General features: G+C 35.5%; 3 protein-coding genes across 5 annotated transcripts; all 3 read left to right on the top strand.

Moving 5' to 3' along the window:
• The first annotated feature begins 215 nt into the window (after nucleotides 1-215).
• Nucleotides 216-3,576, top strand: LOC8280912 (lactoylglutathione lyase). Of its 2 annotated transcripts, XR_007217530.1 has the most exons (5): nucleotides 216-443; nucleotides 544-771; nucleotides 1,332-1,407; nucleotides 1,526-1,620; nucleotides 2,172-3,576. XR_007217530.1 is itself a non-coding variant. In XM_002517081.4 (4 exons), exons 1-4 carry the CDS (start codon nucleotides 360-362, stop codon nucleotides 1,558-1,560), a joined length of 423 nt encoding a protein of 140 aa, XP_002517127.1. In that variant the 5' UTR covers nucleotides 220-359; the 3' UTR covers nucleotides 1,561-1,990. The 2 variants fall into 2 exon arrangements, 1 of the variants encoding a protein (XP_002517127.1); XM_002517081.4 differs by lacking the exon at nucleotides 2,172-3,576 and having other exon boundaries at nucleotides 220-443; nucleotides 1,526-1,990.
• Nucleotides 3,577-4,316: 740 nt separating this feature from the next.
• On the top strand, nucleotides 4,317-5,695 carry LOC8280914 (late embryogenesis abundant protein D-34). 2 transcript variants are annotated; one of them, XM_048379785.1, is made up of 3 exons: nucleotides 4,317-4,723; nucleotides 4,877-5,173; nucleotides 5,269-5,695. In XM_048379785.1, the coding sequence occupies exons 1-3, from the start codon at nucleotides 4,379-4,381 to the stop codon at nucleotides 5,431-5,433; spliced, it is 807 nt and encodes a 268-aa protein (XP_048235742.1). In that variant the 5' UTR covers nucleotides 4,317-4,378; the 3' UTR covers nucleotides 5,434-5,695. The 2 variants fall into 2 exon arrangements, with proteins under 2 accessions (XP_048235742.1, XP_002517129.1); XM_002517083.4 differs by having other exon boundaries at nucleotides 4,319-4,723; nucleotides 4,877-5,161.
• Nucleotides 5,696-9,892: 4,197 nt separating this feature from the next.
• Nucleotides 9,893-11,187, top strand: LOC8280915 (transcription repressor OFP12). Its single transcript, XM_048378958.1, has one exon. The coding sequence runs from the start codon at nucleotides 10,182-10,184 to the stop codon at nucleotides 10,872-10,874; it is 693 nt and encodes a 230-aa protein (XP_048234915.1). The 5' UTR covers nucleotides 9,893-10,181; the 3' UTR covers nucleotides 10,875-11,187.
• The last annotated feature ends 734 nt before the right edge of the window (nucleotides 11,188-11,921 follow it).

Here is an 11,921-nt window from a genome sequence, read left to right as displayed (position 1 = left end):
AATGAAAGTGCTAATGTAAAACAACAGAGACTGGAGTGTATATAAGGTAAATTTTGAAACAATAAAAAGGGTGTTTGTGTATAAGGTTAAAAAAAGAACAGGTGTTTTAGTTACGACTTGAACTAGCATCAAGCCTCGACAGGGCTTTCTAATTTCCTCTAGAGAGAAAGAATCTCAGAAAAGAGACGTGTGGGATTACTTGGACCACGTAATCACGTGAATGCCATCATTTCAATCCATTATGCGGTCGTTTTAACAGCCCATGGTAGCCTTTAGGCAATCTTCAATTATCGCATTACTTTCATCTGATACACTGAACAGCACCCTGTTTCACAAAAACAGCATCCAAAAAACAAAAAATGGCAGTAGCAAAAGGAGTTTGCCTGAGCCATATCTCCAGAGAATCCACAGATATTACACGCCTTGCCAACTTCTACAAAGAGGTCCTATCTAACTTCTCTTCTTTTTCTGTAATTGCTTTTTAACAGTAAAAAAAAAACACATTTTTGGCAATTGATGCTTTGTGTATTTGTTGTTCAAAAGACTTTTGGGTTTGAGGAGATAGAGAGTCCGGACTTCGGCTTCAAGGTGATATGGCTGAATCTGCCTCAAGCTTTCAGTTTTCACTTAATAGAAAGAGCCCCCACTACCAGGCTTCCAGAAGGGCCTTATAGTGCTACTTCACCAGTTCTTGATCCTAGCCATCTCTCTAGAGGCCATCACATCTGCTTCTCTGTTTCTAATTTTGATTCATTTGTCCAAACTCTCCAGGTGAACTCCAATCTTTGATTAATTTAAGTGGTCCTGCAATTTTACTTTGATCTTCAAACAACAGTGGACAAAAGACTCTGACTTTAGGTGCCATGTAAACATAGTGGATTCTACAATTGAAACATAAAGGATTGTTAGTGAATCACAAGATTGGAACTTTTATTTTTCTTTAATTACTGATCTAGATAAAAGTATGGAACAAATTATGTGCAAGAGTTTGATTGAATTTGACATGATTTCATTTCTTTCAAAATTCTTTCGTTTCTTTTCTTTTCTTTTCTTGTTTTTTTTAAAAATTAAAAGAACTAAATTGTAGCAATTAGAAAGTTTCCAATCATGAGAAATAACTAAGTAAAATTCAATTGAAGTGACTTAATGACTTGTCTCGTGGCATTCTGTGTTTGCTATGATGAATTATTTTGCTGCTTCTTTTTTATACTAATTAACAACACTGTTTAAGGATAATTAGTATTTTATCGTTATTCAGTTCAAGTAGGTTATCTTCTATGTTTTCTTTTTTTTTTTCATGAAGTGGCTAAACTGGAACTTGTGAAATTCAGGATAAGGGAATAAAAACTTTCCAAAGGTCCGTTCCTGGACGACCAGTTAGGCAGGTCTTCTTCTTTGATCCGGATGGTAAGCTTTTTTGTTACTGGAGACTTTCTCATTTTATTGCATCTCCTGTTTAAATGTCTAGTTTGAATATAAAGGATATAGAAGACTTATTATGGGCTTCATCCTTCTGGATGTACAGGTAACGGGTTGGAGGTTCAGAGTCGCGAAGAATAAAATTGCATTCAGTTGCAATTGGAGTATAGCTGCTGTAAGACGGGAAATAAATAAATGGTGGTAAGAAATTGCATAGAGTTACCCATGTATGCTGTTGGTCCTTGTAGGTCTTATGATCATGTAATGTGGAGCTATATTCCTATTAGGAACCTATTAGATTTGGCTATAGTTAATATAATGGCAATAGCATTAGCAAAATTATTAGTTAGGACTCGGGAGCTATGCATTTATCAGTTTTCTCACGTTGTGGTGGATCTCACAATCTTCTTGAAAGTAGATTTCCCTCTGTTGGCCCTAACTAATGAATCCTCATGAAATTATGTGTTATTGAAATTTCTTAAAATATGAAATGCTGTACTTGCTATCTCTGTATGAATCAAAAATGAAATATTTATATTTTAGAAATGGAAAATGATGTAGCATTATGTTAGTTGTCGGAGTCCCTTTTGGAAAGTGTGTTGTTTAATTATAGAAAGAACATCTTCCTATTTAAAAATGCCACGTTAGTTGATATCAACTAATAAATTGATGCAGAAGTATTGGGTTAATGAAATTACTTTTTGTAGTACTGCATTTTGATGTTGTTATTGCTTCTGATATTTTAATTTCAGACTGGTTGGGGTCAAATGATGCGCTGCCCATATGCCCTACTTAATTATCATATATCAGATTCTTGGGTCCTAGAGTATGGTTTTCATCAAGAATAAAGCTTCAGTATTCATAATCCTTTAGGTTATCACAGAATAAAGCATTTGGCTGTCTCCCTTTCAAATACCATTGTATGTTCATGGACCTTAACATGCCTTCAGCATGCAAAATCTAAGCCATTTATCTGTTAAATGAAACATTCACCATTTATACAGGTCACTTTGGTTGTGGCTCCAATCCAACCAAGTGATGTCCCAATGCATCAAAATCCTTCTATAGCAGAATTCCCCACCGTCTTTAAGAGAACCAAGTGCTTCCTTGCTTTGCTTTGCTCGCTCCCTTTCAACTTGGTTGTCGCTCACTGATTCGGCAAGCACTTGTGCTAACCCGACTTGGGCTCATTTTTAGCACCCTTGCGCGTCCTTCTGTCACCCTTTATATCGTTAACTAATAAAACTAGCATTAGGAAATTGGTCAGCTCCCAATGACCAAGTCAGCATAGGCATACCAGCCACTAGCCCGGCATGAATCTGAGTTCCACCCACAATGAATCAAGAGAACTCCACATAGCTTTGTGATTCAGAATCTGACATTACAGAATCCATCCTTCGAAAAAGATACCCTTCCCGTTTCAAACCCAGATGCGATCTTGCTAACCCTCCTTAGACGTGGCCCTTTATAAGCTGCATCACACCACATGAAATGGACCTCACATTTTCCCAATCCGAATGCCATCTCCTCCATTTGATCATTACTCAACACAAAGTCACTACTAAAGCATATGCAAACTACTCTGTCATCTTCCTGCATGTGGAGCCCACACCTTTGTCCATTCCACGAAACAGAACTGGCGCCACATCTATTGTGACTTGTGAGCTTTAGGAGGGAGTAAAGGTCCTAGTGTCCATACTCGATCGGATTGTTACCCAATGCCTTCCTGGAGCTGAAAACGGGATCCCAACTTGCTATTTCAGCAAGAAATGCATCCTTAGCTAATTCTAGTGTCTCTCCTTCAATTACTTACGGCATATTGGAGAAACATCTGCCACCATGATGATCTTGGACAATTGGGAAACTACGGAATTGAAACTACATGTCTACATTGTTCTGGTCTCTGATATTTGGCATAGTGAGCCAGATAGAACATATAACAGACAAAGCCTTAGCCACCTGAAGGATAGGCTAATGAAGCAAGGATAGCGGCCAAGTCCATATGTATATAATAAAGCTTTACCAAGTTGATGAGTTTTGATGTAGAAGAAACTGTCTATTTGATAGTATCATAGCTTTCCTCCACACTTTTTTTTTTTCTTTTTGGTTCTTAATTAAAGATTGATAATTCTAATAGCATTCTCTTATTGGTGGTAAGATCTTACATTCTCCTTTTAAACATAGAAGATGAGCTGACAGTATAATTAAATATATTTAAACATAGAAGATGAGCTGACAGTATAATTAAATATATGTTTATATATACTCACTAAGCCAATAGATATACCCGTGTCATTTTTTATTTATTTATTAGTTGAAATATATAGTTAAGAATTTTTTTAATAAATAAAATAAAAAAATAAATAAAAATTAATTGAGTGTATTAATAATTAGAAAGTGTTCCCATATTATTACCCGCGCTATTAAAAAAATAATAAGAAGAACACAAACAAGCCTGAAGAGTTGCCAAGTATGATTTCGTAGCGATGTAACAGCATAATATAGTTGTATAATCAAGAATTTCTCAATCAGGCTCCAATAATCCATTTATGTAACTTCTTGAATAGGGCACTTGTATTGCATTGGCCAAGCAAGCAAGAAGCCAGGCGGCCAAGCCAACACAATACAGCCATCAGCCGATGTCCTAAAGCAAAATCATAGAAACAAGCCAGGCTGAGGTCCAGTTTCTGTAACAGACATCTGTCGGTTATGTGTTTTGCAGAATGTCACCAGTTTCCCAAGCTCCAAATCTTCACTTGACACCTCAGTCAATATGTAGCCACGTATACACCATTAAGCCAGAGTGCGCCACGTATATCATCGCAAACCAAAAACATGCCACGTTTTCAGTATGACATTTCCAGCGTCTATCTTGTATCCAGTATATATATCTTCCAAGTTCTTGCAGCCAACAGTTAGTCGAGAAAAGGAATATAAGTTATTCAGAAATTCTTAAAAAATGAGCCAAGAGCAACCACGGAAGCCGACGGAGCAAGGTGGGCACATAGGGCAAGATCAAGGTCCCGTAAAATATGGTGATGTTTTCAACGTCTCTGGTGACCTTGCATCCAAGACTATAGCCCCAGAAGATGCTAACATGATGCAGAGCGCTGAAACAATGGTGTTTGGTCATACCCAGAAAGGTGGAGCAGCTGCTACTATGCAGGCTGCTGCAACCCGTAATGAGAGAGCTGGTCTTGTTGGTCACCGAGACGCCACTGACGCTGCTAGTGAACGAGGCGTTACCGTCACCGAAAGTGATGTTCCAGGAGCTCGCATAGTCACTGAAAGAGTTGCTGGACAGGTCCATTACTTAATATCTCTCTACTCTTTTACTTTTTAGATGGAAATTATTGGTGCAACGAGTCATTCAGTTATTCGTTACCGTGCTTTTTTCACTTCGTTAGCATTGACCTTTTGGATTTGGGACTAATAATTTTTTTGGTGGTGGTTGGAGGTTGTCGGGCAATATGTGGAAGCCACTCCGGTGGTGGGCATGACAGCAGGGACTGTCCAGAATGCAATTACAATAGGAGAAGCACTGGAAGCGACAGCACAAACAGCCGGTAACAAGCCAGTAGACCAGAGCGACGCTGCCGCAATTCAAGCGGCAGAAGTGAGAGCAACTGGTAGCAATGTTATTATCCCAGGTGGGCTGGCAGCCACAGCTCAGTCTGCTGCATGTCACAATGCAGCAGCAAGACGTGAGGAGGACAAAATTAAACTTACAGAAGTTCTAACGGTAACTATAAATGTAATCATTTATCATGTTACAAGTGTTTGATAGGTGTGAGAATACAACAAGATTGGTGATATGGTGTTGTTGATTATATGTATGTTTGGATGTAGGCTGCAACTACCAAGTTGCCAGCGGATAAGGTGGTGACAAGGGCAGATGCTGAAGGAGTGGTGAGTGCAGAGATAAGGAACAACCCGAATTTGAGCACACATCCAGGCGGTGTTGCGGCATCAATGGCTGCAGCTGCTAGGCTTAATGAGAATACTAACGTGTGATGTAATCTTAGGTGGCTAGGAATCTATAGTTTCCTTTTGGTGTTAGAGTTTGGTATGCTGATGAACATATGTAATGGTTTTGCTCGTCTAGATCGAAGCCGGGTATAGGTAAATATGGGGCATGGACCGCGTGCCCTTTTTTAAGTTCAGTCGAAGAGTCCGTTAGCTAGTTTTCAATTTAATTACTGCTTTCTGGTATGTGTGGATGTGGATTGTGTGTAGCGTGTGATTAGTTCTAATGAACTATGGCCGCTTTTTGGTTCCTGAAGGCCCAAAATGGATGTGCAAAGTGTTCTTGACACAACAGTACAAGAGGCCCAGATGGATCCGTGCCTATTGATTGCGGGCTAATTCTCAAGTTGCATGACTGGATTCTCAAAAGTGAACTTACACAGATGGTCCTCTTGGTTGTGAGTTTTGGACGGCGTGCAATTTCCTTCTAGAACCTATTGTACCATCGCTTGTTAATTAAATCGACTGTACTATCATGCAAAAATGTCTTAACTGCTAACAAGAGGACAGGGGCTAAGGTATGTGTGTGTGCAGATATATTTTATAAAATATATTTTAAAAAGGGTCGATGGATTTTGCACAGCTTGGTTATCATTCCATGGATGAAATAAATTAAAGCTGTACGTACATTGATACATTTTGAATTAGACAACAAAGAACCAAAGCCGCAGGTAGGACCTATGTTGGGTTTTTCATAAGAGGAAGGGTACGTACATCAATGTCTGATTCTTCCCCGGGTCCTCGTGAGCCACTTTTGTTGTTTCACAGGACAATTATGCATATGCAATGTAACAAACTTTCATAAATTATAATGAAAGCTGACGCTGAAAGCCTGAAAAACCACCCCACCACGAGAAGTTATACAGCTTCGTTTAGTTTTCTTGCGTATGGTTGCTGCCACACTTGTCTTTCTCTACTTCTTAAAGATAAGATGCTTTCTTTTTTTCATAGAATGCTTTCCACCAATATCACCAACCTTTGTTGGTAAGTTTACTTTTTGCACCCAAAAACAGAAAATCATTGTGCGTTCTCTGTATAGAGGTTATTCTGTTAATTGATGCTTAAGGACTGATGTTAGCTGTATTCGTTTCTGATAAGAGTGTGAGAAGCGTGAAATAAGGCCAATTTGACAGTACCCGAATTGGGCGAGTAGACAGGGACTTGATTTCATTCGGGTAAGGATGGTAAAGAGGAAAAAGAAAGCTTTTAACTATGCTTCATGATAAAAGAAACCATGGCGTTGGTGAGGTTAATTAACTGGAAACATGACGCGAAGGTGCATCTAAGTGTAATTTTGGTGGATAGGTGTTATGGAAGTAAATGCAACGAATTTCAATGTTCCTGCGGCTCACCTCAGGTTTTTCTTGGAAAATGTTTATCTACTGTAAGCCCAAGTTAAAAAAGGAACTACCTTTAAACTGATATTTCATAATTGAGTGGCATTATTTCTCATAATTGAAATTATCTTGATTACGGACATGGGATATGGTTCCTTCCATGTCTTCAGTCTGGACCCTAATTAATTGGAATAGATTCAGCTCCAAACTTTTTTCTCCATATATACAGTTTTTTTCTTCCTTTTTCTAAATAGATTCTCAAATCTATACATAGGAAAAACTAGGGTTCTTAAGATGTAAATATTTTCGTTTCATGAAATATCTCTTGGAGAAAATTAGCAGGTTGCATCTAATATTAGTACACTAAAAATGACTATGCCAATCATAATTGTGCATACGGAGATTTCTTTTTTTACTGATTCACACCGTTAGTATGGAAAGCACAAGTACATATAAGAACAACTCTAGAAGACATGTGCATGTGCTGATGTCTTTTGCAGCAATTTTGCATGCGTATGGAAACTTGTTTATTTATCTGCCCAAACGAGAGGGGTTTATTTCAGTACAAGTAGCAGTTATACCCCAATTCCATTTCTATCCAACAAATGGTAAAGAAATTGTGGGTTCATTAGTTAATAACTTTGCTAATTTCATATAAGTTTCAGATAGGGAGGAACAATTATTTTATGAGAAGGGTATTCGCCAACTAGTTCTAATCTCTATGTTTCTTGTTATATATTCCTCTTTCTAGGCTGCTCGTTAGGCTCAATTGACAATTGTAGAAAAATCTTATATCGATCTGTGCTGTCATAAAAAAATTTATCTAAATTTGGTATATACACCATACTTAATAAAAAAGTGATATATATGTATGAGTGTTTTATATTTGAGATTAGACGATTGAGATATATTCTATCATGTAAAACTAATCGGTTTGGTGCACAAGTGGAGATATATACTAATCCTATAAAAGAATTTTCCAAAAAGTAATCCTTCAACACAACCATGCAGCTTGTTGATATATTCAAGTCCCTTAAAGCATGAGATTTTAGGAAAAGTAAACTCTGAAATAGGCAAACAATACAATTTGTTACCCTTTAGTTAATGATCATGTATTTAATATGATCACAACCATCCCGCTAACAATGTATTTTCTTGTGTCCCAAAATTCAATGTATTTAATTTGTGAACTATCTTGCTAATTCCTAAAGAGTTTAGTTGTTATAATGTTTGCGTCTAAATTTGCCCGAGCAACAGATATCTTTAGGTTACTTTTATAAAGGTTCTGTTAGTCAAATTTGAAAAGTTAGAAGGTTATAATATTAAGAGTTTCACTATCAATCACCAGACTGATAGAAGATTTAAAGAGGCTTTAATCTTTTAACACTGACATTTTAATATTCTAAAAATTAAAACGTTACTAATTTATATTCAAGTTCACTAACACTGTTATAATACTGAAATCTATATTTATTTCAAATCCATTAAGGATCTCATTTCATTTGAAAAAAATTATATTAAAAAAATAAAAATAGAAATAATAAAATTAAAAAAAATATTTCAGTATTATAGAATTTATTGACAAACTAATGTAGATTTTATTTGTAATATTTATCTATTCTGGTAAAATTTAGTTTAGATATAATCAATTTCATACTAATTTTAATATGTAGAATTCTAGATTAACTTTTTTTCTATTTAAAGTATATAAATTTTAGATTTATAAATAAATTCTATAAATTTTATAAATTTCAACGTAAGATGATAAAATTTGAAAATTAAAAAGAGACATTATATAGTTTAAAACAGACGTTAAGAGCTTGGTACATAGATATAGAGCCTGGTGCAAACATATAGATAATTGTTTTCAAAGCAGTCTCATGAGCAAGATCTTTATATTAGGTAAATGAGAACATAAATATGCTAATTATTTGTTTAGAACTGATGATTTCAACAAAAATTCAAAAAGGAAATGATCGAAAAATTTGGTACGATAAAATATTGAGCTCGTGTAATATTTTTAGAATTGAAGTAAAATGATCAAATGGATATATTTTTATACCTCTGCAAAAGACTAAGTAGTTAATTGTTTGAACTCTTTTATCAGAGAGAAATGCTGAAATATTTTACCCTTGTTGAGTGGCGAACATAGTTCTCATGATATAATAATAGTGAAAAAGAAAATCCAACTTTATATAAAAGAATTTGTTAAAAACTCGAGATTTTTTATATGAATTAAGCTGATTATTATTTATATAGAGTTAGATTTGGCAACCAATATATATATAAAAGCGCTATAAATGCTACACATAAAAGTAATTAAAAATCTATGATAGAAATAAATATAGTTTATCATTTTTCTTCTTCGTTTTTTATAATTCAAGAATAGTTGAATATTGTGATACCGATGATGGTAAAATATCGATAATAAAAAAACAGTATGTTACAATACTAGTAGGCAAAGTAAGAGACTTGAATTTGAGATTAAAATTACAGAATTTCAACAAGAGAATTATATGAATTTGGATTATATTACCTTAATGATTATCTTTTGAAGTATCGGTAAAGTTACATTGATTTAGAGTTTGAAGAAGGAATCAGACTCTCAGCACTTAGCGGCTGCTCATGTGTTTATTATGCTATATGGTTTGGAAATGTTGCATATGCGACAAGTAAAAGCCAACGAGTCAGTCACAGAGTTGGAAAGAGCAGCAACCGAAATATCATCAGTCGCAAGAGGATTAACAGCAAAAAAATACGCCTCAAGTATGCCAACTTTCAAGACCAAATTACTCAGATTTTCATCAAGGAATTGAAGCTTGAATATATTTCCAGACTAAGAGCTCAAGTTGAGAAGTTTTAAGGAGTCTCAGGAAAAATAAACTTTAATTTAGAATCTTTATTATGAATAAATTAAAGTTCAACATATTTAGAATGTGGTGCAATAACTTTTTGTATGTTTGTTTTGGAACTTAATTGCTACTATATATATATATATATATATATATATATATGTTGTAAGATTTCATTTTATCAATAAGTGGAGTGTTAATTGTTTTTTTCTTTACATGTAATAATCTTCTTTTTTACTATCCCAACATGCACAAAATTTCAACTGAAATCTATATTAGGTATCATAGCCAATATTTAATTTAGACATAAGAAAAAGAAATAGAAGCCTACACGTTTATAAATAAAGGTACAATTACGAAGTCCTGAGAAAACCAAGATAAAAAGAAAAGAAAAATATGCATGTAGACATCACTCCTCCATAACCTTACACAGTGCTCTCCTACCAAATAAATACCCCACCATCGCACCATCCACCTTTCTTCTCTTTTTATCTTTCCTATACCCACAGTAGACAAATCATACATATCTCTCTCTCTCTCTCTCAAAATGTCCATCTTCTTCTGGAAGAACCTGCTCAAATGCTTGCCCACCACAACTGCATCTTCAAACGCATTAAACTCCGAACAAGAACATACCCATCTATTACCACCACCAACTGTCTCCACCACCACCACCATTGCCACCGATTCTAGTACTGCATCAATTATGATAAAGAACGTCAACTCCCTCTATGACCTTTCCTCAGCTTCCACCTCCAAATCTCTCAGTACTCCTTCCACCTATTCATTCTCTTCCTCTTCCTCTGGCTCTGACGTCGACTCGCCCCCTGACTTTGCTGCTATCTTTGCTTCCCAGCGGTTCTTCTTCTCCTCTCCTGGCCGCTCCAACTCCATCATAGAATCACCAGAAACACCATCAGCTGAGCCTCAAACACCACTGAACGGAGGTGTCGCAGTTAAAAAGTACTCACCCGATCCTTACGCTGATTTTAGGCAATCAATGCTAGAAATGATTGAAGCAAGAAAGCCAAGAGACGTGAAGGCTGATTGGGACTACTTGCATGAGTTGCTCTCTTGTTATCTTAACTTGAACCCTAAACAGACTCACAAATTTATAATTAGTGCTTTTGCTGATATAGTCATTTGCTTACTAACCTCATCTTCTTCGGAATCCGACACCCTCCAGAAGCCTGAAGGACGCCGGCGGCAGCATAATGTTTCAAGTTGGTCGGTGCAGTAATTGATTAGTAACATTTCTTTTTTGGTTAAGAAATGTTAGAGATAGTTTTTTGTTTTGTTCCTTGTTTAATGGAGTTAATTTTGTCTTTGGTGAAAAGGGATGTTTCTCATGGAAGAAGACAAAGGGTAAAATATGTAATTTGTTAATTTGGAAACCAAGGAAAGCGTGGGATGTGTTAATGTCTCGATGCATGTTATGAATATATTTTTACTTTAAATTGAGAAATTTGTTCTTTTGTTGATAAGAGACCAACATGACAAATAATGCATGTGTGTGTTCTCTTGTTTTAAATGTTTCTTATCTCGGACCTTAATTTGATTCAATTCAATTGCCCAATTGCTGATAACAGCCGACCTCATTTATTGCTTGTGAATATTTTGCTACGGTCGGTGGTCCCATTCGGCAGCATATATATATATATTAGCTATAGGAACTAACATGTATTTGGGAGTTTCTGTGCACACATTTAAATACCTACTTTCATGGGGGCAGGACACCTGGTTCTAACACAGTTGTTACTTGGATCAGTGTATATAATTGCTTCTTCTAGGTTTTAGTTTTGAAATAGACAGGCAAAAATAGATATAATGAGTGTTTTTTACAGGGGAGATATTGTATGTATATACATTTTCAATTGGATAAGTTTTGAAGATACTAAATCCATTTTCTAGTTTTTCTCTAATAGTTGTAAACGTTTCAATTTAATCATTTCTTTAACAGAGAAGTGAGCACTAAGAGAGTTTAAATTCGAATTAAGCTACGTATTTTTAAACGAAATTAAAGGGCACATGACTTTGGCAAAAATAGAATATAATTAAAATACTATCCTCAGCCATCATTCATATACTAGTTGAATATCTCTAGTGCTTGTACTTATACTGTCACGTAAAGAGTAAGAAAAATGACTAGTATAAGTAGTATTATAACGAATAACTAAATATTTATAAACTAAAAATAAAAGATTATTGAATTAGTCTGAATTATTTTATCTACCATTATCCAGAGACTAAATCCATTATGCAACCAGAATCGATTTGACGCGAGTGG

The sequence above is a fragment of the Ricinus communis genome, chromosome 9, assembly GCF_019578655.1.
Source record: "Ricinus communis isolate WT05 ecotype wild-type chromosome 9, ASM1957865v1, whole genome shotgun sequence".
In the NCBI taxonomy this organism is placed as follows: Eukaryota; Viridiplantae; Streptophyta; class Magnoliopsida; order Malpighiales; family Euphorbiaceae; genus Ricinus; species Ricinus communis.
Note: the sequence above shows the minus strand (reverse complement) of the source record. Positions and strands in the feature narration are given on the sequence as shown.